Source organism: Lactuca virosa, chromosome 3 (assembly GCF_052849685.1).
Source record: "Lactuca virosa cultivar CGN04683 chromosome 3, Lactuca_virosa_CGN04683_v6, whole genome shotgun sequence".
Taxonomy (NCBI): Eukaryota; Viridiplantae; Streptophyta; class Magnoliopsida; order Asterales; family Asteraceae; genus Lactuca; species Lactuca virosa.
In genome coordinates this window covers 143,340,860-143,368,789 of record NC_136428.1, presented here as the reverse complement: position 1 = coordinate 143,368,789, position 27,930 = coordinate 143,340,860, and the positions used below count along the sequence as shown (strand labels likewise).

The 27,930-nt window shown below is 35.1% G+C and overlaps 2 protein-coding genes across 3 annotated transcripts; one reads left to right on the top strand and one right to left on the bottom strand.

Annotated features, from left to right (window-relative positions):
• Positions 1 to 2,661: 2,661 nt before the first annotated feature.
• Positions 2,662 to 4,008, bottom strand: LOC145164135 (uncharacterized). Its single transcript, XM_079082860.1, has 3 exons — positions 3,865 to 4,008; positions 3,097 to 3,766; positions 2,662 to 3,032 (listed from the first exon to the last, which is right to left on the bottom strand). Exons 1-3 carry the CDS (start codon positions 4,006 to 4,008, stop codon positions 2,662 to 2,664), a joined length of 1,185 nt encoding a protein of 394 aa, XP_078938986.1.
• A 7,064-nt stretch (positions 4,009 to 11,072) lies between these two features.
• LOC145166664 (EamA-like transporter family) lies at positions 11,073 to 13,957 on the top strand. Of its 2 annotated transcripts, none has more exons than XM_079085685.1 (5): positions 11,073 to 11,157; positions 11,283 to 11,414; positions 11,739 to 12,290; positions 12,383 to 12,815; positions 13,459 to 13,957. In XM_079085685.1, the coding sequence occupies exons 3-5, from the start codon at positions 11,781 to 11,783 to the stop codon at positions 13,734 to 13,736; spliced, it is 1,221 nt and encodes a 406-aa protein (XP_078941811.1). In that variant the 5' UTR covers positions 11,073 to 11,157; positions 11,283 to 11,414; positions 11,739 to 11,780; the 3' UTR covers positions 13,737 to 13,957. The 2 variants fall into 2 exon arrangements, with proteins under 2 accessions (XP_078941811.1, XP_078941810.1); XM_079085684.1 differs by having other exon boundaries at positions 11,238 to 11,414.
• The last annotated feature ends 13,973 nt before the right edge of the window (positions 13,958 to 27,930 follow it).

Below are 27,930 nucleotides of genomic sequence, written 5' to 3'. Positions count from 1 at the left end.
GGTAGTAGCTCGGCACGGAGTGCCAGTTTCGGTGATTTAGGACCGAGACGTGCGGTTTACTTCCAGGTTCTGGAAGAATTTTCACGACGAGTTGGGTACTCGTCTGCATTTCAGCATAGCGTTCCACCTGCAGACGGATGGTCAGAGTGAGCGGACTATCCAGACTTTGGAGGATATGCTGCGGGCATGTGTTCTAGACTTCGGTGGTAGCTAGGATACCTACCTTCCATTAGCTGAGTTCTCCTACAATAACAGCTATCACGCGAGTATCGATCGTCCTCCCTTCGAGATGTTGTATGGGAGGAAGTGCGGGACCCCGATATGTTGGGGCGAAGTCAGACAGAGGGCCATGGGGAGCACCGAAGTGGTGCTCAAGACGACAGAGAAGATTCAGCAGGTTAGGAGCAGGCTTCAGACTGCTCAGAGTCGGCAGAAAAGTTACGCCGACAAGCGCCGATCAGACCTGGTCGTGGATATGGTCCTCCTGAAGGTGTCTCCTTGGAATGGCGTCATCTGATTCAGGAAGCGGGGCAAGTTAGGCCCCAGCTACATTGGACCTTTCAAGGTTGTAGCCTGGGTGGGCAAGGTGGCATATAGGCTGGACCTGCCAGCTAAACTCAGTCAGATTCACAGTACGTTTCACGTCTCCCAGTTACGGAAGTGCCTGGTGGACGACTCGGCAGTGGTACCCTTGGAGGATATTCAGGTGGATGACAGCCTAAATTACATCGAGCGGCCAGTAGCGATCATCGACAGGAAGTTGAAGGACCTGAGGAACAAGAGGGTGGAGCTGGTGAAGGTGCAATGGCAGCACCGCAAGGGATCGAAATGGACTTGGGAACCGGAGGAATAGATGAGGGAGCACTACCCCCAGCTTTTTCCAGAATCAGCAGCAGACTTCGAGGACGAAGTCTAAAATAAGTGGGGGAGATTTGTAGCACCCGATTCCTGGTACGTGTTTAATTTCATAGAAATGTGGCAATTTACTCTAGGACTCGGCGAGTTGGGGCCCAACTCGCCGAGTAGACTCAACTGTTGGATCGGGGGTTTAAGTGACCTACTCGACGAGTCGGAAGACCGACTCGACGAGTAGGAGCTGTCTGGACAAAACCCTAATATTTAGGGTTTGCACCCTATTTAAACACTTTATCTCGTCCCAAACCAGCCTCCATCACCCTCCCAACTCAGAGAAACCCTAGATTGAAACCCTAAACCATTATTGAGTGTTCTTGAAGCTTGTTGGTGACTTTTTGTGCATTTGAAGTTGGAGGAGAAGAAGAAAGCTAAGGAGTTAAAGTGGAAGCTAATAGATCCAGAGGTTTTGCTTCATTCTCAGTTCATTCAAGGTGAAAAGCTTGAACATTGACCATCTATCCCCTAGATCTTGTTTTGGGGCTATTTTCTACCTTTTCTAAGCTTTTGAGAGGCTATGCTCAGATTTGGTTGTATATGTGGGTATGTGCTTCAGATCTGGAACCATTGAGGGTTCCCATGGCATAAAGGTGCCAAATTTATGGCCATGGGAAGCCCATGCATCTTATAGACCCCATTTTATAGCCTTTTGAGCCAAAAACCCCATGCATGAACATCAAGTTCGTAGATTTACGTATAAAATGGACCCTAGGAGGCCAGATCTATGGTTTTTACGCGTTAAGACCCATTATAATCGACTGTATAGTGTTGGACAAAGAGGGACTCGGCGAGTCACTTGGGTGACTCGGCGAGTGGGGATGCTTTATCCCCCAAAACTGACTTCTGGAAATGGTTTTGGTTGAGTGGAAGGAACACTCAGCCTGCTAGGGGTTGTTTAGGATTTGGAAATCATAAGACTCGGCGAGTGTATGAACAGACTCGGCGAGTCCAAGGCAATCTCCCAACTTATGAATACGGACTCGGCGAGTCCAAGGCAATCTGCCACTAATAGGAGTTGTATGTTAGATAATTGTCTTTGTGATATTCATCTAGGTTTGCTGCTACCTGTTATGTTTTATGTGCTAGCATGATATGATGCTACGTGATGGTGGTAGTAGTAGAGGGAGATAGTCCCTAAGTTACCGGCCGATAGGGCCGAAGGGGTAGTTTAGTACCCAGCTATGCTAGATTATAATTACGTGATAGTATGTGATAGACCGGTCGAGAGGACCGAAAGGGTAGGCCAGCACCCAGGTATGCTAGGCAACGTCACCGGTCGAGAGGACCGAAGGGGTAGGCCAGCACCCAGGTATGCTAGGCAAGGTCACCGGTCGAGAGGACCGAAGGGGTAGGTCGGGCACCCAGATATGCCTGGCAGTATGTATGTTATGTGTTTTTATGGTATGTGGTATGATGGGGGAACTCACTAAGCTTCGTGCTTACAGTTTTCAGTTTTGTTTCAGGTACCTCTTCAGCGAAGGGGAAGGAGCCGGCGTGGTAGCGACACATCACACACACGCATGATTTCCGCATTGAGTTTTCTAGGATCGTACTCTGATTTTATTATTATTCGATGATATGTTTTTGAGACGCGACGTAATGGTTTTATGAATTAATATAATATTAGCAATTTTGACAAATGATTTTACATGTTACTTAATTAAAAATGAAATTTTTAGCCTTCAAAATTGGGATTTACAACATAATAGGACATAAAATGCAAACGGGGTACATGAATAACTACTTCTTTTAGGGAGGTAACAGGACCACCCTTTCATTTGGTATTTCCCAGTGCACATGCGATGGTATAGAATTCACTGACTCATATCCAAATGCAACTCGATACACGACAGCAGTGAACTTATAATCAACCATTTCGTGAATGGCTTCAGACGTACGGGTTCTTAGAGATGCTATAGCGTGGCCACATGGTATACCGCTTATTTGCCATTTCCCACAACTACATACGCTACGTTCAAATTGTACTTTGCTGGTGGAATAATTGTCATCGAATTCAAATTTATCCCCATACAAACGTCTTGCCACCCAATTATAAGACTTGTTGACACGCTTTTGAACCTTATTCTCAACATAAGGGGTCACCCCACCAGACAACCTCCCTGCAATATTTGTTAATTTTAAAATAATAATACAAGAAAAAACTAAATATAAGTATAAAGTTACCTGCCACTTCATCCCGTTCAACATACTTTGATTGTATCGACGTATTGATTAACTCAATTATCGTTGTTATAGGAAACTCACGTGTGGATGTGGATATAATTTTCAACATTTCAGGGACATCAATCGATTTAACATTGTAACGTACTTTTGGGAAAAATGCTCGTGTCCATTTTGAAATTGCTATATCGTCAAGCCAGAAAATTGAACTCCTAAGCAAGGTGCAGAAAGGTGGTTTCCTATATGCACTTTGCAACCTTTCCAGACACAAGTAAAAATCATGAACACTATATGCATTGCATGACTTCCAAAACAACTTTTCGACTTCGGTATCATTATGTCCGACAGAATCTCGTATTTTTCGAGCTATATCTTTAGGACAATATCCATGATACAAATTTGGGTAGACACTCTGAACAACAAAGTCTATTTTAGCACATAGGTTGCTTATTAAACCAACCTCTGTATCCTCACCTAAACACTCTTTTAACTTCATCATGAACCATCTCCACGATTCTTCACACTCTAAGGTTCCCAAAGCAATTGCTAAGAGTAGGGGTTCATGGTTTCCATCCAAAGCCACTTCGAAGTACAATGTTGTCAGATAGTTGCCAAGAAGGGGTAAATAACCCACATATATTAACGGTATCATGCACCTAAGGAAGGTACGAATCTGCATAAAAAACAACCATATATTAGTGAGAAGTAAAGAGTAAACGAGATACATTACCAAGAAATATTAATTAACTCAATAAAACAAATATGTTATACCACGCAACCTAAAGCCACAAAACAGAATTGAAAGCGGTTGGTATCCGTTTTCTTGATGGCTGTGAAGGTATAAGGATTTGTTCTTTGAAGATTATGCAATAATATTGGTAGCTGAGAAAAGCTTCTTTCGGTGTAAGTACTCATTTTCACAAGCAATGAAAGTGTTTTAGAATCATCACACGAATCCAATTATAATTATATACAAATTGGTGTTTCTCTACAGTTCATACTTCATAGTTCAACTTTTTAAATTCATAGTCAAACCAGTTCATTCCATAGTCAAACATCACTGACCGACAAGACAAGACAAGACAATGTACTTGTCTGCAGTTCATAGTTCAACTTTTTAAATTCATAGTCAAACCAGTTCATTTCATAGTCAAACATCACTGACCGACAAGACAAGACAAAACAATGTACTTGTCTGCAGTTCATAGTTCAACTTTTTGAATTCATAGTCAAACCAGTTCATTTCATCGTCAAACATAATTGTCTGTAATAAAATTTCTTCTATAAATGGGTGTAAAGTCACTCCATGAAATTTATCTGTGAAAGTAAGTCATATTTAATAGAATAAATAAGGCGAATGGCATACTGTAATTGCGAAGGTGAACGTATCATTAGGATTTCAGGTACAGCTAAAAACCCAGGAAGATTATTTTACGCTTGACCATATATGGTATCATGTTCTTAACTTCATTCATATTTACACCTTCATGATTATATGGCAACAATTCTTATTGTCAATGTTTAAATTTACAGGGACCAAAATGCGGGTTTATCAGTTGGGTTGATGAAGAGAAGGACCAATCATCTATGGTAATAGCTAAAGTAGCTAACTCTAATAAGCACTTTCAATCAGAAAATAAGAAGTTAAAGATAGCCTTGGTTTGTAGTTGGGTGTTGTTTTTGGCAATTATTGTTTACAAGTTGTAAGCTTTTTTTGATATTGTTTTCATAGTTTTGAAGTTGTTACGTCAATAAATTGTTGTATTTGTTGTTATGTTTAGAGCAGTGTACTTGTAATGTTAAAACAAATGGTGGTGTCGTTGTTATGTTGTAAGTATTGAAGTTATTAGTAGGTCATTAAATTGTTGGAATTGTTGTTATGTTTAAATTTTTGTATTTGTAACGTTAAAACTAAAAATAGACTAATGGTGTACTCGTTTGTAGTTGTAACATTAAACGGTTAATAATCAAATCCAACATTCAATTACATATACAAATATATAATCCAACTACATAGGACCAAGACTCGACCCCCAATAAATTTTTGCCATTCGTTGGTGAAACTCTAAAGCTGCGTTCCTTGGGTCAATAAGTTCACGTATTGGTTGGCGTGAAACTAATTGTTCCATAAACATACAAACAAAAACACCGCAATCTCCCAACTGACTACTTTGTTGGGGAACATTTGTTTCGAAAATGAATTGCGTATTCAATGGAATCCTTGGGATGTTCCTCCGGGCCCAATAGTCAGTCTTGTCTAAATAATCTGACACCCGAACTTCAAATTTGGTAAAGGTTTCATCAGAGTTGAATTTTTATACGACAAGTATATACAATTTTTCAAGTTATACAAGAACTATACAAACGACAAATAACATATTCTAACCATGCTATATCAATTTCTCAACTTAAACCACTAACCAAACATATTGTAAACATTATTGTAACAATTTATTAAACTTTGAAGTTAAAAAAAATAACATATTCTAACCATTTTACTAAATGTACAACAAGCCAATGCACATTCTACGCAGTCTATACTTGTACATTCATACTGTAACACCCGTTTATTTATTAGTTAAATAAATAAATTAATGAACGAATGGTAGCTTAAAATAAATAATTATATATGCATGGTGTTGGGTTCGAGGAGTTAATTGCCACATTTTTAGAAGTCGGGGGTTAAAAGTGTGAGTTCGAGACTCATTTTATAAGTATTTATGAAGGCAGGGACTATTGGGTAATTATTGGGACTTAATATGAAGAGATGTTGGAAGCTAAGGGCTAAATGGTAAATTTTGGATTCAATTTGTAAAGAGTTTTGAAGGCAGGGGTTAAAAGAGTAAAATTTGGATTTGGATTGTAAAGATTAGAGAGATGGGATGGGCTGGAAGTGTCAATCCTCACGAAGTTGTATGGGACACGGGTATTAAACCCGTTACCTCCTCCATGCCAAACCCTAAACCTAGTTGCTATGTTTCAGCCGCCATGTGAAACCTCCAGCCGCCACTCCCACTTACTCGACCTCCGGCGCCGCACCAGCACCTCCGTTGAGGTCGTCAACCACCTGATACCGCCACAGCGCTGCCGCCAGACGTCTTGGGCCGCCGAGAACAAACCTTTAAGCTGTAAACGGAGTCTGCTGCCACCGCTTCTCTATCATCTCCTTCCTCTGCCGTTGTCGTCTTCTACAGACGAACGACATCTGTCACCGGCGCTACTCCGATCGTTCTTGGCCACCTCCTGCCCAGCAGACACCGACGAAGTCGCTGAAGCTGGTTCCTCCGTCACCGACCTCCTCCTCCATGTCCGAGGTGTTGCTGCGTGGTGGGTGCTCGTTCTTCGCGCGTGTGTGTGTGAATCGTTGATGCAATCATGTTTGTATGTGCGTTTGTTGGCTGGCCGGACGTTGAAGAGAGCCACCATGGCAGCCAACCATGGTGGCTGTCGCCATTTGTTTTCTGCCACCTTTGACCACCGTGTGTGGGGTGGCTGTAGGTATAAATTGGTGTGTGCATGTTCATTTCAGTGGAGATTTGTTGGGTGTTTTGTTAGCCTGAATTCACGGGAAAAGCCGAGGACCACCACTGCCACCACCGTGAGGTGGTGGCTGCCACCATGCACCACCGTGTTTATGTGTGTGTGTTAGTAGGTGTGTGTGTTTATTCGAGATTTAGCATTGTAAAGTGTAATTACAAACTGGAATAATGAAAAGAAAACTGAAAACCACCACCGTAGGGTGGTGGCTGCCGCCTCCTGCCGCCTTGTCGGGTGGCGGTGTGCTTTGCCTCGTTGTGTTGATTCGTTTGGAATGCTTGAAACCCTAATGGGCCCAAAGGAGCCCTAATGGGCCCAATGAGGCTTAATGGGCTTAATAAATCCTAATGGGCCCAATGAAGCTTAATGGACCTAAAAGCCCAAACAGATGACTAATGGGCCTAGTACATATCAATTGGGCCTATTGGGCTAAGATGGGGTTGGAAACCCTAATTAGGGTTTAGAAAACCCTAATATTGGATTTATGGGCTTGGACTTATTGGGACCACTTTTGGGCCATTGGAATGGAATTGTGTGACTAAGCCCAATCACACCATATGACTTATTTAGAAGAATGATGGACTTAATGGATTAAGTCCTTAATGGATTAAATCTTTAATGGGTTAAGTGAGAAACACTTAACCCTAATCGTCTTTTTATGTGAAAACCCTAATTTCACTTGGGTTTATTGTTGGGCCTTTCTATTGGGCCTTGATGATTGGGTTATTAATGGGCCATCCAAAGCCAAGCAATTGGACTAGAATAATTTAATGGGCCTAGGGTAAGGCCCATGTAAGGGGTTTGGGCCTAATTTGGAAAATTGGGCCATAGATGGACCACGGTTTGGGCCTTAATGATTATATGATGTTGGGCCTTAGAATAAGACCATGTATAGGCTTGGGCCCAATTTGGAAAATTGGGCCATATGTTGGGCTTTGAGTCCTAGTCGACTTTGGGCCTATGAATTAGGCCTTGGGCTTGAATAAGCCAAGCTAGGGGTAATGTAGTAATTACCTAAAGCATGTACTTATGGTTATGTAGTGGAACCCAATTATTAATTGGGTAATGTTTTGATATTGACAGATCGGGAATCTGTCATCCAGCAGCTAGGGTTGAGTCTGCGGGACTTCAGCAGTGCGAGGTGAGTTACCTTCCAGTAGGGGTGGGTCTAAGGCCACAATGCCGGCCCACCAACAGAGGTAGTTGGTAGATAATTGTCTTTATGATAATTATCTTGGTATGCTTATGTTATATGCTTATGAGATATGCTTATGAGATATGCTTATGTGATATGCTATGTGTGTCAGTGGTAGTAGCAGGGAATAGTTCTTCCCTGACTCGGTCGTTAGGATCGAAGGGTAGGTCAGTACCCCAGATATGCCTGACTGTATGATTATATCCTGTTATTATATGATAGTGGTAGGGGGTGAAATAGTCCCCGGTTACCGGTTGAAAGATACCGATGTCGGATACCGGTTGAAAGATACCGATGGCAGATACCGGTTGAAAGATACCGAAGGCAGTTACCGGTTAAAAGATACCGAAGGGGTATACAGAACCCATACAATGCTTATCTGTCTGTTTATGATGTTAGTATGTGATCAACATGTTTATGATGTTAGTACGTGATCAGTATGTTTATGATATATTATTATGTGATAGTGGTAGGGGTGAAATTGTCCCCGGTTACCGGTTGAAAGATACCGATGGCAGTTACCGGTTGAAAGATACCGATGGTATTATGTGGTATGTGGTATGATGGGGAAACTCACTAAGCTTCGTGCTTACGGTTTACAGTTTTGGTTTCAGGTACTTGTTTTCAAAGGAAAGGAGCCGGCTTGATCGCAGCGCATCACACTATGTTTTCCGCACATGAGATCTTTGGGATTACACTCTGATATGGTTTTATGATAAAATGCTTTGATTATTGACACTTTGGTTTTGACATGAGATATGAATATGAATGTTTTATTATTGATGGTTTTATATTATAACTTAATCAAAACGAAATGTTTGGCCTTGAATTTTGGGATGTTACACATACAACCACTAACAAAATAGCATTAAAACTTCAAGGTTACTAATAAATAATATTAAATCTATCAAATATAACAAAATTACCCGATTACAAACAATATAATTTCATTTTTTTTACACTAACTAATACAATAAATAATAAAATAATAAAAACATATACTAAATAAATGTTAATTAAAACATAAAAAAAGTTAAAATCTAACCATATTTTCGGGATTGTTGAAAAAATTGTCCATTTTCTTCAAGAAATCGTCAGAGGGAATCGCCGAGAGAGAGAGTTTTTCTAAATTGAAGAGTGAAAAATGAAGAAAAAAAATGGTTTTATAGTTTTTTCAATCGAAAATCGCAGGTGGAACAGGCAAAATTGCAGATGGAAGAGCAAAATCGCAGATGGGTCATTTCCATCTGCGATTTCAGTGGTTATAATTGCAATTTTGATTTTTTTTGGCTAAATTTGTAAGGTAATTATTGTATTTGGCTAAATTTGTAATTTTCTCTTTAAATAAAGCAAAACTTCATAAATGGTCTTTGTGGTAGTGAAATGATGGAAATGCCCTTCACTTAACGGCCAAAAGCTAATGGAGTTAGCGAAAATGACAATTTGTTAAAAGTTTTGAAACCACAGGGACCATCTGTGAGGTTTTTTAAACTTAGAGACTAAACTTCAAATTTTGGGATACCATAGGGACCATTTATGAAGTTTTGTCAAAATATAAAGAAAATGGATTTTAAAAGGCTTTAAATGATGCAAAATAATTGGCTTTAGAAATGGATGTAAAACTTAAATTTCATGAAAAACGTATCATTAATAGAAATAAACGATTTGATGAAAATATTGCTAATGAAACTGTTGAAACTCCTTTTGAGTTATTTAAAACTGATTACTTTTTATATATAGTAGATAAAACTATTACTTCACTTAAAAGTAGATTTGATCAATTTAATGAGTTCAAAAATACATTTGGTTTTCTATTTAGTATAAAAAAATTAAAATCATTTGATAAAAAATACTTTAAAAAAATATTGTTAAATCTTGAAAAATCTTTAAAGCATGATAATAGTTTAGATATTGACTCTTTAGATTTATTTCATGAACTAAAACTTTTAAGACAATGTACATTTAAAATGTGATACAATTATTAATATACTTAATTTCATAAAAAGTTTAGTTATTTTCCAAATATGTATGTTGTTTATAGGATTATGTTCATGTAATCGTTGCCTCTACAGAAAGATGTTTTTCTAAATTAAAATTGTTAAAAAATTAATTAAGATCTACAATGTCACAAAAAAATATTAAATAGGTTAGCTATTTTGTTAATTGAAAAACATTTAAGAAAACAAATTGATTATGAAAATTTTATTCAAAAACTTGTATCTAGTAAGAATAGAAATATTAAATTAATATCCTAAATATATTAAGAAAAAAATCATACACATAATACAAAAAGAAAAGTAAATAAAAAAAATAACTCGGTCATTTTTATAATAAAGAACTATGATGTGCTTCGAGACAAACTCAACCCGAATCCAAATAAACCGAAACCCGAATTAGATGAAAAGTGAGAACAGAAACCCGAACCGATTATATTAATACGGGACCGGTTCGGTTCGGGTAATACAAGTTTCGGTTCAGTTATTAACCCGAAAGGACCGAAATAACCCAAATAAACACTTACACTATGCTTTTGAACCGTATAACCCAAATAAACCGAAATGACCCGAATAATCCAAATAAAAAATTCTATATCTAGTTCACGAAAAAACTTATTAAACATTGATAATTCATATTCCAAAAATCCATAATTCATATTTAAACATTAAACATTAAACATCCAAATTAAAATATGAATCTTAAGTTTTTTCCAAAATAACAATGACCAAATACAAATTAACTATTTGAGAATGTTGATTGGTCGTTTTCTCTTTCCACCTCCATTGTTTATCGCATTTTCCAACTCTTTCGCGACGTCATCATCTATCAAAGGCTAGGGCGACGATGAAGCAAGCAACGGTCACAGTAGGAAGCGACAACTCATCGACGACTTCAGGGTTTTATTTATTTATTTATTTATTATTATTATTTTTTTATGAATCTATGATCGACTGATCGGTATTGGGTACCATACATTCAAGGCTTCAAGTGACTATTCAATTCCGGGTCGCTCCTTTTGGCCCGATTAAATCTTTATTCGGGTAATTTGGACCGAATAACCCGAAACCCGAATTAGGCTAAAATAGATATCCGAAAACGACCCAAATTACTAATTCAGGTCGGGTCGGGTCGGTCCGGTCCGGATTTCGTTTTCGATTCGGGTAATCGTTCCGTATGTTTGGTTGGCTTGTAGCCTCTTTTGAGCAGCCCTGCCTATTGTCGGATCCTGATACACAAAAAAAAAAAAAAAAAAAAAAAAAAAAAAAAAAAAAACCCTCTCCCTACTTTCTTTGCCTGCTCGATTATCCGCGGATTCTGGAGTCATTCGTCTTAAGGTAATCTTCGATGATCACTGCGACTACCATTCTCGTTTAAAATTAACAACTTCTAAGAATCTTTTGTGATAAACTTGCAGTTTATGGTAATAGTAATCATCTCCTAAAAAGTTTTGAAATTCTAGGGTTCAGTGGACGACGAACAGAGCCTCTTCAAAGTGATCAAGCAAGAGAAACTTGTCACTTCTGGACCTAAACTCCAAACAGATCCTCAATCAGAAGCCTCTGGTTAAACCGAAGATTGCTCAAACATCAAGGTCAAATCTGCTTTCCTCTTCAATTTCTTTTCATCTCTGTGTCCTTTACGTTTGTTTGTGTAAATATAAAATACTTCTCCAAAATCTATGGTGGAAAAGTCAATATAGCTCAAATGTAGGCTGAATTCTTTAAGTAAACTCACACTGAAGTAATTCTCGTAATCAAAATCTGAAGATTAGGGTTTTGTCTCATCGATAAGGATCCCCAAAGGCATTTCAGATTCCACTACCAAAAGCTTAAATCTTTCTAAATTATCAAGAATGTAGAGAAACTGTTTGGAAATGAAACATATTGTTAAAGGAATCATTCTGTATTTCTTGCAGATAGGTGCGTTTGTGCATAGATAGTGTTTGAACATTGAAGGAATGAAAAGTAAAACATGGAGATGGGTTTTAGGGTTGATATACATTCTTGCTGTTGCAACCATCTGGATAGCTGCTAGTTTTGTAGTTCAATCAGTTGTTGATGGTGGTGTATCTCCATTTCTTGTCACATACATATGCAATTCACTGTTTGTAATATACATCCCATTAGTAGAAATCGGGCGTTTTTTGGAAGATAAGTATTCAAATGCAAATTTCCTTTTTTGGAGAAGTAAAGATGATAATAACAATAATAACACCTCACAAGGAACAAAAGAATCAGAAGTGATCAACCTTCTTGTAGAAAAAGATGTTACAGGGGAAGCTGTTAATGATGATAATGATGATGTCAGCATGGAAACTAATGTTGTGTTTCCAATTGGAGAAGAATTATTGGACTCAAAAGGGCGTTGGACTCGTATAAGAATTGCAAAAGTCAGCCTTTTAATTTGCCCTTTTTGGTTTCTTGCACAGCTTTCGTTTAATCTATCTTTGAAGTATACAACTGTCACTGTAAGTTTATGTCATACAATTATAACCTATTATTTATTTATTTATTTTTTTATCATATACAATAAAGTAACAAAATTTTCCATTTTATACAGTCGAATACAATCTTAAGCAGTGCATCGAGTCTCTTCACCTTTTTGGTTTCTCTTGTATTCTTGGGAGAAAAGTTCACATGGATAAAACTTTTGAGTGTTCTTCTTTGTATGGGAGGGACTATAATTGTAAGTTTAGGAGATTCAGAAAGTGGAACAACTACAACAGCTTCAAACCCTACTCTTGGTGACATTTTTGCCCTTGTTTCATCGGCTTTTTATGCTGTTTACATTACCCTTATACGGAAAAACTTACCCGATGAAGATGATGATGCAAAAACTGGGAGTGGGAAGGTCAGCATGGCACAATTTCTAGGGTTTTTAGGGCTGTTTAACCTCTTGATCTTTTCCCCTGTTGCCCTTATACTTCATTTGGCTAGTCTTGAGCCTTTTGATACAATTAGCTCCAAGCAATTTGGTCTAATTGTTGGAAAAGGTAATATTTTGCCATTGTAGGGTTGTGTTTTTTATCATTTTCCCAAAATACCCCTTAGGTCGTATTTATTATATGGGACTAGACGTGCTTTCTAGGGCTAGTTTCGAAGATGAGAGCAAGAAGGGCATTTACGTCTTTTCACAGATGAGATATCGTGACTGAGTGTATGTCCCACCTTTTTCGGTTGGACAAAATACTGCAATTTTTGTTCCATTGACATCAATACACACCAAATGCAGTACAACCTGTTTCCCAAAATGCCCTTTAGATTGTGTTTATTATACGGGACTAGACATGTTTTCTAGGGCTAGTTTCGAGGATGAGAATAAAAGGGCATTCATGTCTTTTCACAAATGAGATATCGAGAGTGAGTCCATGTCCTGCCTTTTTCGGTTGGACAAAATATTGCAATTTTTGTTCTATTGGCATAGTCTGACAGTCCTAATTAATTTAATACACACCAAATGCAGTACAATCTTTTTTTGTCTTTTCAGGGTTGGACAAAAAATTGAAATTTTTTATCTCATCGACATTAGTCGTAATTTATTTTGTCCTTTTTGGTTGGGAACCAAACACAGTACAGATTATTTTTTGAGAGAACTTGTGGGCCCTAATCTAAGTTGCTAATTATTTTTTTGTTTAGGTTTATTGGATAATGTGTTGAGTGATTATTTATGGGCAAAAGCTGTTTTACTGACTACAACAACAGTAGCAACAGCAGGGTTGACTATTCAAGTGCCATTGGCGGCGATTGTGGATACTGTGATAGGAAATGCACCCGGTTTCATGGATTATATTGGGGCTGCTGCTGTCATGTTAGGGTTTGCAGGCATTAATATACCTTCGGACACGTGTACAGCTGTAAAAGAATCCACTGTTGAACTTGAAGAAAATCATATAACTACAACTGATCATCAATGAGATGTTATTGGTGTTTACCATTTATATATACGGATTTTGTTGTGATGTTATATGATATTTTTAATCGATAGTGTATATGAGTGTATTTAGAATATTTAGAATATGGTGGATTTCCCACGTTATATACGGTACCTTCAATTATACTTTTATATATACTTATAATATGTAACTCCGAAGATCATCAGTCATATTTTAGGCAATAATGAGGTATTGATCTTTCATTTCTTTATAAACAACCAAGATAAGTAAGAGTATTCACAAACACAAACCTCCATAGAAATATCAGATAAAAAAAACTCATCATGCAAGAAAATGGCGTCTTCATCCTTGTTTGAGAAGTACCAACTTGTTCTTGAAATAAAGCAAGATTTGTAGAGGGATAAACAAAGAATGAGAGAAGTTTTGAGTGAGTAGGAAAAGATAACTGCATTGATTGAACAGAAAAGAGGAATGACAGAACAACTTTGTGCCTTTTTAATGCACCAAAAGGTACTTAACACAACTCTACATAAGTGACTTAATAGGTAAAGATGTGCATAACCAATGTGTCTTGTTGAAGGTGGTGGTGGTTCTTGATGCAAGGCTGGAGAACAAGATGGTACTCCTTGAAAAGTTTGAAGATGTATGGGTATATGTTTGTAGTTCAAGTATATATTTCTATATATATTTTTAAGTTTAAGAAAATGTTTTCGTTTTTCTTCTTTTCCTTATTTTAGTATTAGTACATGCATATGCCATTTTCGTGTTTCATACATGTTGTTCGAGAGAGTGGAGATACAGATGGAGAGGGAGAGATAGTTTGAAACTTTATCATCACTAAACAAATTAAGCCACACATATGAAGTTTAAGTATATGTTTTTTTCTAAAGAATCAAGATGCATGAGTTTTATGCTAATAAGAGAAAAAGGCTTGAAAGAGTACAATGGCATATATTAAAGAGTGGAGAGAGAGAGAGAGAGAGAGAGAGAGAGAGAGAGAGAGAGAGAGAGAGAGAGAGAGAGAGAGAGAGAGAGAGAGAGAGAGAGAGAGAGATCCAAGTCACCAAAAAAAAAGTCTAATGGTCGAAGTAAAAAATGTTTTCTTTACACCGTAGTAAGACCAACTCCAACCGGCCGGTAAAATGATGGAATAGTGTCAAAATTTATTCCAATCGTCCAGCATAATAGGCACTATTTTTGTGGGATAAATTTTGGCCGCCATATTTAGCAGTGCATCTCATCCCACATCAATCATTTTCTATTTATTTTTATTAATTAAATCAATAAAATGTCTTCAAATAAGTTGAATAGAAGTATATAATAATAAAGAGAAATGTTATTTTATTATAATATTATTAAAATATATTTTTTGTGTAAACTTTTAGTGTATGATTGGAGTGAAAATTGTATTTTGATGTAAAAAGGCACCATTTTAGTGTGTTTTAATGTTTTGTTGTTGGATTTGGCCTAAGTGATGTTTTTGAATAAGATTGAAAATTTATTACCCTCCTAAAAGCATCTCCCATGATAATGGTATAAGAGTTATGAAAGGGTTATGCAGAGTTGTATGGGTATCGAATTCTTGGATTGGGAGTTATATGATGATGCAACGGTTGTATGGAACTTAATTTTATTTTTTTATGATAAACATATAAAGAATATGATAAATATGGTGGTGACGTGGAGTATTACCAGGACGGTTGTATGGGTTGAAAAGTAGGTTATATAGAAGTGGAATGGTGAGGGAGTGTTGTAGAGGGTTGGAGTAGGATGGGGGACTACAAAATAAGGACTAATTCTAGTCATTTTCCCCCTTTAGTAATGTTTTTACATTTAAAATATTTCTAGCATCTTATTGCCAACAATACTAATAAGTTTGTTGGCAACTCGAAAACACGACCGAACCAACACACAAATAAACAGGTTCGGATCATTTTCTGATTGACACACATAACTGTATAATAAACGGGTCGTGTTCGGGGAGGTAGGTAGCTTCACGGATCGACCCACCAACTTATTTCAATTTTAATAGTAATTGTATTTGACTATTATTTAATATAAGTATCTTCTACCAACAAGTTTTCTTATAAATATAATCTTATTGATTAAAAATAAAGACTAATAACTTTATAAATAATATAACATATGTTAAAAATAAATGAAGATGATGTATGCATGTTCTTACACAATGGTGACTCGCGAATCCAATTATGACCAACAAACTTATTTATAACATGTGAACAAACTTATTTATACCATGTGAACTCAAATATAATATGTGAACACGATTATGACATGTGAACCCGTATAATGAAATGTGTTAGGTGGATCGTGTTCATGTTTGACAGATATATGTTGTTGAACCATATCATGCATTTAATTAAACATGTCGTGTCCAGGTCAGGTTTTCTAACCCGTTACTCTACGACCCATGAACCCGAATAAGACACGATTATCATCCCAACAGAAATAATATGTTTATAAAAAAAAACATGCTAATTAACCGTTTAATAAACGTCACATACATATACATAAGGGAAATTTACTCCTTAAAAACGGATCGGGTTTAATAAAGGTATAGGATACTGGATGTCTTCCTGATTTCAGCTAGATTTCTAATACAGAGAATTAGTGAAAAACAAAAAGCAGAAAGGAAGAGCGTAAATGATGATTTTTGGGAAGCAGATACATCCGAGACAGATTATATTTTTGGTAGCCGGGTAAATAGCTACATAGATACAATCTCTTTGTTTGATTTCTCTGATATTGCGTCTGTAAAATTTAATGAATCGATTGGATTCATCGATTAATAACAGTAGTTTTGTTATGCATATAGGATGCTGGTGTTTGGATCAACAAGTTATGATATCCACAGATCGATCAAGAGCAATGAAACGCCGCCATCGAAAGAACAAATCCAGGCGATGGAAGATTACCTCGCCACCAAACGCCGTCCTGGTTGAGCTCTCTCCGTCGTATTTATTTGCTGCTACGGATTCGCCACGTTCATCACTGTATTACCCTACACGCGATTTTTTTCCTATTTATGAATATTTCATAATAATCAAATTTCTAAAATAAAATTAGAATAATTTGTAGTTATCTTATTATTACGATTTTAGATGGTAGATGATTTTTTTATTAGTATTTTGAAAATTTGAAATTTTGATGAAGTAATTCGGGTTATTTGAGTGTCGGGTCCGGATTTAGTTCCAATCAAAAGAATAATTTAATATATACTTTTAATTAATATTAAAATATTATATTTATTCAACTTAATTTTTAAATATTTCATATATTATCCTATATTGAATTTTAAAATATCATATATTTTTTAAACATCAAAATGTCTTACATGTCTTTAAATATTAAAATATCATATACGGCATTCTTAAACATCAAAATATAATATTAATATCTAAAATATCTTTTATCTACAATATAATAATATTCAATAACAATAAAAACTAAACAATCAATGTATATATATTTAATAGAGAAGACTGAATATAAATCGTTTTGTTTCAAGAGAGCAATATTCCAACAATTTAAAAGTAATCGTTCTATTATTATTGATGTAGATATAATATGTTTAAATTTGTTTATTATTATAATAACTTTAAGATATAAAAAATATTATAAACTATTTTGAAGATTTATAAAAGATAACTATGATATTAAAAAGTTAAATTGAATATATATATATATATATATATATATATATATATATATATATATATATATATATGTTGTAAATAATTGGTGGATGACATAATAATTGGTGCATGGTAAATTTGTCAACATTTCTAACTAGTTACAATTATATGTTAGTAAAATTTGTAGTATAAATACCCCTTCATTGTAAAGAATGAGACACACCAAAAGTTATAAGAGATATAACTTTCATATTCTCTCTAAATATTCTTTCTTCTCAATTAAAGTTCTTATCAAAGTTTACTAGTTTGGTTTGATTTATAGTTACATTAATTACGCTTAATTCATAACACGTTATCAGCACGAAAGCTCTAATCAAGGTTATTAAACAAGTGGAAAATCACATCTATCTTAATCAAGGTATGTATTACTTATTAAAAACACTATTAATTAAAAAAACGTCAATCATATTAAAATAATAATAATACTAATGAATTAATGAAACTTATACATTATGGACTACTAACAATTTTTATTTCTTATACTAACATTTCTTTATGTATTCTAATTTTTATACTAACATTTACATTATGCAACTAATTTTTATTTATGCAAACTAACATTTACATTATGCAACTAACTTTTATTTATGCATACTAACATTTATATTATGCTACTAACTTTTATTTATGCATACTAACATTTAAATTATATTTATTTATACATGTCAATGTTTATTTATATTTTAGATACTCTTCATAATTTTATTTAAACATTTACTAATATTTATTTATGTTTCTAATTAGTAAAGTTATGTATTAGTTATAAGTATTATTATATGATTTATAAAATACATATACATATATACACAACGGGAATATATATGCAACGGTTATAAACAGTAAAAACAACGGCTATATCTTTTTACCATAAATAAACATCTGTACCCAGCTTATTTTACCCACAACAAATATTTCTCTCTTCTATCAAATAAATCAATTTCAAGAAATCAAGCTTCAAGATGATTCATTCTTTTGTGATAATCATGACTATAATAGTCATGTTACTTTTCATCCCAATCCTTAACATCGAAGATAATATGGAATTTCATCTACTTTTAGGCTTGTATGCAATGTTAGCTTTACCGCTTCTTTTTTGTGTAATATTTATTGAAATAAATGGATTTTAATTTTAATTTTAATTTTGTTTAAAATTTATAATTACATTATGTCCAACATTGCAAAGCTCGAGTTTGCAGCACTTGAAGTTAGTGGGAAAAACTATGTGCCATGGATGATAGATGTAAAAATGAATCTTGAATCCATGGGTATCTCAAATACTATATATGAATTTAATAATTGCTTGGCACAAGACAAAGCAAAAACACAAGTTTTCCTTCGTAAGCATATTGATGAAATGTTGAGATTTGAATATCTTGATGTTACTGATCCAAGTATTCTCTGGAATCTTTTGAAAGAAAGATTTGATCATCAAAAGGAAGTTATACTTCCAAATGCTAGAGATGAATGGAGAACACTAAGGTTTCAAGACTTCAAGAAAGTAAATGAATACAACTCAGCTTTGTTCAGAATATGTTCACAACTCAAGTATTGTGGACAAGAGGTTACTAATGAAGATATGTTGGAGAAAACTTACTCAACATTTCATGCAACAAACATTACTTTGATGCAACAATATCGGATGCAAAAGTTCACAAGATATTCTGAACTGAATGCATGTCTGCTCGTTGCAGAGCAAAACAATGAACTCTTAATGAAAAACCATGAATCTCGTCCAACGGGATCAGTAGCACTTCCTGAAGCAAATGTTACAAATATTGATGGTCATCGAAACAATACACGTGGACGAGGGCGAGGTCGTACTCGAGGACGAGGCCGTGGCTATTTTAATAAAAACCAAAGCCATAATCAGAACTATAATTCTGGTCGTGGACAAGGTAATAATCGTGGTCGTGGCCAGAAAAGGAATAATTACCAATATTCACAAAGAAACAATGTCCACACAGAAGATAAGGCCAAAGTGGCAAGGCATGACACTGGGACATCACAAAAATCTGATGGTTCATGTTATAGATGTGGTAGCACAGGCCATTGGTCAAGGACCTGTCGCACACATGCACATCTTTGTCAACTTTATCAAGAGTCCATTAAAGGAAAAGGAAAAGAAGTAAACCTCATTGATAATGTTGAATTCACTCCGCTAAATGTTGCTGATTTCTGTAATGACATGGAAGACATAAACTAAAAAAAATCTATTATTGTTCTAGTAAAACTGTTTTTCCTTCGTTTGTTTTTCATGTAATGTCTTTCCTACAATAAATGAGCTTTATTTTTAATAATAATTATGATTATGTTTATTCACTTATTATTCCTTTTATATGTGAAGTTTAATATGAGTCCAACTGGAGCACAACACCAAGAAAAGATTGGAGATCTTTGTATAGCAGATAGTGGTAGTACACATACTATTCTGAAATCAAAGAAATATTTTTCAGAATTAGTACCAACAAAAACAGTCATACATACAATATCAGGTCCTGCAGACTTGTTAGAGGGAACCGGGAAAGCCCATTTTATATTACCAAATGGTACAAGCTTTTGTATAGAAAATGCCTTATTTTCTCCAAAGTCTAATAGAAACTTATTAAGTTTCAATGACATATATTTCAAAGGTTATGACACAACAACTGTGACCGTTGAAAATAAGAAATATATGTATATTATAGACAAAAACCATGTGCTTGAAAAACTACCAACATTTGATTCTGGTCTGCATTATACATATATACATATGATTGAATCAAATATGGTAGTAGAAGGAAAACATTGTGATCCTGGGACATTCAGTTTATGGCATGATAGGTTGGGCCACCCAGGATTAACAATGATGCGAAGGATAATTGAGAATACACACGGGCATCCATTGAAGGACCAAAAGTTCCCTCAATCCAATAACATAAAACCATGTACATCTTGTTCCCTTGGAAAGTTAATTATAAAACATTCTCCAATGAAAGTTGAAAGGGAGTCACCTAGATTTCTAGAAAGAATTCAAGGTGATATATGTGGACCGATTCACCCACCATCTGGACCATTTAGATACTTAATGGTCTTAATAGATGCATCCAGCAAATGGTCTCATGTTTGCCTATTATCAACTCGTAATATGGCATTTGCAAAGTTTCTTGCCCAAATTATTAAATTAAGGACACATTTCCCTGATTATACTATCAAAAGAGTGAGACTTGATAATGCTGGTGAATTTACTTCACAAGCATTTAATGACTATTGTATGTCTGTAGGAATTGTTGTTGAGCATCCAGTTGCTCATGTACACACACAAAATGGTTTAGCTGAATCACTGATTAAACGTCTCCAACTAATAGCTAGACCATTGATAATGAGGACCAAACTCCCTGTTTCTGTTTGGGGCCATGCAATCTTACATGCTGGATCATTGATACGCATGAGACCAAGTTCATATCATGTATATTCTCCACTACAACTTGCTTTCGGTCAAGAGCCAAATATATCCCATTTGAGAATTTTTGGGTGTGCAGTATATGTTCCTATTGCACCACCTCAACGGACAAAAATGGGTCCTCAAAGAAGGTTGGGAATATATGTTGGTTATGAGTTAGTCTCTATTATAAGATATCTTGAACCATTAACATGTGATGTTTTCACAGCACGCCTAGCAGATTGTCAATTTGATGAGGCAAATTTCCCATCATTAGGTGGAGAAAAGAAGATTCTAGAAAAGGATGTGTCATGGCATGAGCCTACTTTATCATATCTTGACCCTCGCACAAAGCAATGTGACATGGAAGTTCAAAAGATAATGCATTTCCAAGAAATGGCAAATCAATTACCTGATGCATTTACTGACACGAAAAGGGTGACTAAATCATATATACCAACTGTCAATGTTCCAGCTCGAATTGACATTCCACATGGACAATCTGATGATAAAGTCACTCAAGAGTCTAAAACACGCCTGAAGCGTGGAAGGCCATTTGGTTCTAAGGATAAGAACCCACGAAAAAGAAGAGGAGTAGAAAATGCACTAGATCACGATGAAAGTGTTCCTGGAGAAACACGAATTATTCAAATTCCCCCAGGAAAGGAGGATGATGCATTAAATTATGGTCAGACAAATAGAATATGTGACCAAAATGAAACTGACAATATAGGTGCAATATTTTCTTATTCAGTTGCATGTGATATTATGAATGATGAGCCCGAACCACAATCTGTCATTGAATGTCAAAGAAGAAATGATTGGGCTAAATGAAAGGAAGCTATGCAAGTTGAATTAAATTCTCTTAACAAGAGAAAGGTTTTTGGGAACATTATCCTCACACCTGAAGTTGTGAAACCATTAGGATATAGATGGATCTTCGTACGAAAAAGAAATGAGAAAGACGAAATTGTAAGATACAAGGCCAGGCTTGTTGCTCAAGGTTTCTCTCAAGGACCTGGAATTGATTATGAAGAAACTTATTCACCGGTAATGGATGCAACCACTTTCAGATATTTAATCAGCTTGGAAGTATCTAAAAATTTAGAGATGCGTCTTATGGATGTTGTTACAGCTTACTTGTATGGATCACTTGATAGTGATATCTATATGAAAATCCCTGAAGGATTTAAAATGCCTGAAGCGTTAAGTGCAAAACCCAAAGAAAAGTATTCTATAAAATTACAAAGATCTTTGTATGGGTTAAAGCAATCTGGGTGCATGTGGTACAATCGTTTAAGCGATTATTTGACAAGTAAAGGTTATAAAAATAACACTATTTGTCCATGTGTATTTATTAAGAAAACAACATCTGGATATGTGATCATAGCAGTCTATGTTGATGATCTAAACATCATTGGAACAAATAAAGAAATCCTTGAAGTGATTGAACTTTTAAAGAAAGAATTTGAAATGAAAGATCTTGGAAAAACCAAATATTGTCTTGGTTTACAGATTGAGCATATGCCTAACGGAATACTTGTGCATCAATCAAATTACACAGAAAGAGTCTTGAAACGTTTCAATATGAAAAATGAAAATCCTTTAAGCACTCAAATGGTTGTTAGATCATTAAATATTGACAATGATCCATTTCGTCCATGCGAAGAAAATGAAGAAGTCCTTGGTTCAGAAGTACCATATCTAAATGCAATTGGAGCTCTTATGTATCTTACCAATTGTACTAGACCTGACATTTCTTTCGTTGTAAACTTGCTAGCAAGATTTAGTTCAGCCCCAACAAAAAGACATTGGAATGGAATCAAACATATTTTTCGATACCTTCGAGGAACTAGTGATTTAGGGTTATTTTACCCTAACAATTCAAAACAAGGCTTGATTGGTTATGCAGATGCGGGTTATTTGTCTGATCCTCATAAAGCTAGATCTCAAACTTGATATGTATTCATGAATGGAGGTACTGCAATTTCCTGGCGTTCTCAAAAGCAAACACTTGTTGCCACATCCTCAAATCATGCTGAAGTAATTGCACTAAATGAAGCTAGTAGAGAATGTACATGGTTAAGATCGATGACACAACTAGTTTTAACTTCATGTGGACTTGAAAAGGATATATGTCCAACTTTAATTTATGAAGATAACTCAGCATGTGTCACTCAAATGAAAGAGGGATATATCAAGAGCGACAGGACAAAACATATACCTCCAAAGTTTTTTGAGTACACTCAAGAGCTTATAAAGAACCATCAAGTTGAAATCAAATATGTTCAATCCAGTAACAATGCAACAGACCTTTTTACGAAGGCACTTCCTACTGCAATCTTCAGGAAACATGTCCATGGCATCGGAATGCGACATGTGCATAGAATATAATGTGACAAATGTCTAAATAAGGGGGAGTCAACTATACACTGCACTCTTTTTCCCTTCGCTAAAGTTTTTTTCCCACTGGGTTTTCTTTAGCAAAGTTTTTAATGAGGCAGTACGTCAAAGTTGAACGCTAAAATGATGTCATCCAAGGGGGAGTGTTGTAAATAATTGGTGGTGTTGTATATAATTGGTGGATGACATAATAATTGGTGGATGACATAATAATTGGTGCATGGTAAATTTGTCAACATTTCTAACTAGTTACAATTATATGTTAGTGAAATTTGTAGTATCAATACCCCTCCATTGTAAAGAATGAGACATACCAAAAGTTATAAGAGATATAACTTTCATATTATCTCTAAATATTCTTTCTTCTCAATTAAAGTTCTTATCAAAGTTTACTAGTTTGGTTTGATTTATAGTTACATTGATTACGCTTAATTCATAACAATATATATATATATATATATATATATATATATATATATATATATATATATATATATATATATATATATATATATATATATATATATATATATATATATATATGAAAGTTTTCTTAAAATAATCAAAACAATAACCAAAAAAAATACCAAAAGATTGGTAGGTTCCAAACATGACTATTTGTAGAGGGCCTATGCAGAGTGCAAACTAATAACGTTTTTTAAGAAGTGAGGACTTGTCATCGTATTGGCTGGTGATTTTTTTCTCCCCATTTGTTTCTAAACTGTAATATTTTTTTTTCTTTATAAAAAAAACAAAATAACCAAAGTGTTTAATTTTTTTTTTCTACAAAAGGAGTGTAGTCATACAAATCTTAAAAGAAAAAAATTGTCAAATCTACATGGTGACCTTTGCGTATTCACCATTTCCTTCCGCGAAATTCTTTTGCAAACTCGTCAAAAGTAACTATCCACTTTATTTTTTTGCCTTATTTTTTTTCTTTGTAAAAAAAATCTGAAAAGCAAAAAATTTTAAAATTTAATTATGTAAAAAATTATCATAGTCATGAAAAAACTTTTATTTTTTTTAATTATTATTTTTTATTTTTATAATATATATATTTATTTAAAATTTCATTACTATGCTCATTTTATAGAGAATTACATATTAAAAACTTTGGTTTTTTTAAAAAAAAATAATAATAAGTTATGGGCAAAAACCGATTTTGAGGGAGTCACCATCTAATAGGTTGATGACACGCAATTCACAAAAGATAATGTTTGTAGTTTATTTTTGTCAACAAGTTTATTGCATTATTTCATTTAAATATGGTTATGTAAACAATCTAAAAGTTAACACTCCATCTAAACTATATCTTTTTGGATCCTCATTGTATATCTTATTCAACCACTGTATAAATATGTTAAAACTATAACATGATTCATACAAAAGTTACACCGATCCATTCATTATTCTAATTAAATCTTAAGCTTAACTTTTTTTTTACACCCGTAATATCTTCGTAATATCTTCTAATCAGTAAAAAAAACCATAAACTGAGCATCCTTCAACCTCCAATGTTGTGCTCATGCCCAGGATAATACATGATGTGATGAACTTTATACTTGCCACAGAATAAAATTTTGATAAACTGAGAGACTTGCCTTTGAAACATTATTGAAAGAAAGAATATTCTAATGGAAATCGAAGAGAATAAGAATAGAAAGCAAACAAAAAAACTGTGAGGTTGAATGGTGAAAGATCTTGTATGCTCAAGAGTCATATTAAAATAATATTGCTAATTAACATAATCCTAAAGGGTCACAATAACAACAACTTGATAAATTGATTATTTATTAAAAATTGATTTTAATAGATATTTATAAACTTATATAATTAATTGGAAAATATTTATTTCATAGAAATAAATAATATTTCAATAGAAAGTAACATTGTAATTCATATTGTATGAATTAACATATCATGCACAATATTTCGGATTAGATAGATCATTTTGTCTTTTACCAAAATGTTATATAAACTAGTTTATAAAACAAATATTGCTTTCTTTTTTCCTCCAAAAGTCGTAGGCAGTAAGAGAGTCAAAGGGATGGTGTCTTGATTTGTTTAATCAATAGAATACACCCTAAGAAAGCATGCTTGGACATGATCATGAACTAGGTACATGGTTGCTTAAAAGTGTTCAGACCTTGTGGTTATTAACTTCACTTGAAGCATTAAGATGAGGCTTGCATTCTTGGCTTTCACAAGAGCATGGAAATTGTAACCTCACTTCATTATCTCTAGAATTCTTCTTGCAAAGTGTTACAAGTTCTTACTTTGTCTATTGAAGATTGAACTTGGGTTTTATCTTCAGGCCGAAGAATTTTTCACAAGACTAGCATCTTACATCAAGTTGGTTTCTTGTTGGTGTCTTTAAAGGAATACACATTCTCCATCAACTTCATATCCTCTCCTTGAGGATCCAATGAACAACAAAGATTTTTATTTCTTTATATCTTATATGGTTAGTGTTTATTTTTTTTCATTTCTTGCAAGAAGATCCTTAGTAGGTATGCACTAGCTTATGTTTGTTCAAAATTTTAAGTCTTCCGTTTGCCAAATCTTGAGTTTTTGAACTAAAATCCAACAAATGGTAGATAAAGGATGTCAAATATAAGGTTGATTGTAGAGAGTCAACTTATGAATTGATTATGGATGATATTTCTAGAGCATAAGTGTAACGTCCCAAAATTATGAGGTAAAAATTTCATTTTATATTCAACCAAAACGTTAAGTATATTTCAAGTCAACATTCAACACCCCGTTTCTTTTATATCCAAAATTATTTTATCAAAAAACAGTTATCAGAGTACAATCCGAAAATCATCATAATGCGGAAACATAGGTGGATGCGCTGCGATCAAGTTGTGCCCTTCTGTAACATCCGAAAATTATGAGGTAAAAATTTCATTTTTAATTCAACCAAAACATTAGTTATCTTTAAGTCAACATTCAATATCTGCTTATCCAAATATTCAAAAGTATTTATATAAGAATACAGTTATCAGAGTACAATCCAAAAATCATCATAATGCGGAAACATGGGTGGATGCGATGTGATCAAGCCAGGCCCTTCCCTTTCGAATCGGAAGTACCTGAAACCACAACCATAAAAACCATAAGCACAAAGCTTAGCGAGTTCCTCAAAATACCACATACCATACATACCATTGGGCCTAGCGCTCACATTGGGCCTAGCCCGCATATTGGGCACAACCCACCATAATGGACCTAGCCCGATCATACAAATACAAAAGTCACAAAGACAGTTAGCACCTACATAACATACAATGGGCCTAGCCCCTCCTGATCCATGGGCCTATCCCAACATACAAATGGGCCTAACCCAACATATAATGGGCCTATCCCAACATACCATGCAAGAGTCACAAAGACAACTAGCATAACAAACCTAGTGGGTCGGCATTGGTGCATTTGACCCCCGAATACAGTAAGGAGACTCACCTCAATCCGCTAATAATCAAATAACTGGTCAGACCGCAGAACCGGATACCCTCGCGCCAACTATCAACAAAATACAAACTTAATCAATAATCAAGATGATAACCCAAAATCCGAGGCCTACTCCATAAACCAACTTCCTAAAGTGTAAAAAACCATTTCACCCTTTTCTTACTAGTTCCATAACCAAGGCCCAACCCAAAATGCATAAAAAGCCCAAAACCCATAATGGAAATCCAAAGCCCAATATGGCCCAACTTCCTAACTGGGCCCAAAAAATATCATGGGACCAATGCCAAGAAAGCCCACAATCTAACCATGGCCCAAATCTAGAAGCCCAATGGCCCAACCCTCAAAAAGCCAAAAATGACTAGCTGGGGAGTACGCCCCGCGTACTCACCCTCAAAGCATAGAGTACAAGTCGATTATGCACAAAATCAGCATTACGCTTAGCGTGCACTTACGTACACCCAACGTAATCCTCAGGGACCCAAAAATCCGAAATAAGCTCTTAATAGTTAATACAATGACTTCCAAACTCATATATGACCCTAATAAGATGTCTTAACCCGTAAAGTTGGCAACTTTACTCACTTTTCATGCTTAATGGGACCAAAACCTTAATACAAACCACAATAAGCACCCGAACTCATGCATGGTCCAACAAAACTCATCAAGATGACATTTTTATGAACAAGAGACCTCCCATATGTCAAGATCCATCATACAACGCTCGTGGAGTAGCCCATACTCACAAGGATGACTCTAAGGACCAAAATGAACCCACTATACTCCTTAAACTAGATCTAACACCTAGAGTCATCAACATAGAAACTTTATACCTCCAGAAGATAGATCAAGGTGCACAAAGGCTAGATACGAAAGTTCCAAGCAATCCCACACTTTTCCAAGAAGCTCATTCTTCTTCAAAGATCACCAAAATGCATGAAATACCACCAAAAGCTCAAAAACCCACTCAAATAGGGGTTAGAGTTTTGTTTCTATGGTTTATAGGGATGGAGGCTGAAGATAATAGGGTTTGGTGGTGAGCTAAGGAGCTTAAATAGGGTATAAGACCCTAAATCAGGGTTTCAGTTTGACTGGAGTACGCCCAATGTACTTATGGTACTCCCATCGTACTCCATAAGGCATTCGTGATCATTTTCCTAAGTACGCCCATTGTACGCCAGTGTACGCCCCGCATACTGTCCTTCTC

Coding starts and splice junctions, on each gene's coding strand:
- LOC145164135 (XM_079082860.1), bottom strand. CDS start 4,008: ATGAGTACTTACACCGAAAGAAGCTTTTCTCAGCTACCAATATTATTG. Junction 3,767..3,864: donor TTGTGGCTTTAGGTTGCGTG/GTATAACATATT, acceptor TTTTTTATGCAG/ATTCGTACCTTCCTTAGGTG. Junction 3,033..3,096: donor TGAACGGGATGAAGTGGCAG/GTAACTTTATAC, acceptor CAAATATTGCAG/GGAGGTTGTCTGGTGGGGTG.
- LOC145166664 (XM_079085685.1), top strand. CDS start 11,781: ATGAAAAGTAAAACATGGAGATGGGTTTTAGGGTTGATATACATTCTT. Junction 12,291..12,382: donor TGAAGTATACAACTGTCACT/GTAAGTTTATGT, acceptor CATTTTATACAG/TCGAATACAATCTTAAGCAG. Junction 12,816..13,458: donor TGGTCTAATTGTTGGAAAAG/GTAATATTTTGC, acceptor TTTTTTGTTTAG/GTTTATTGGATAATGTGTTG.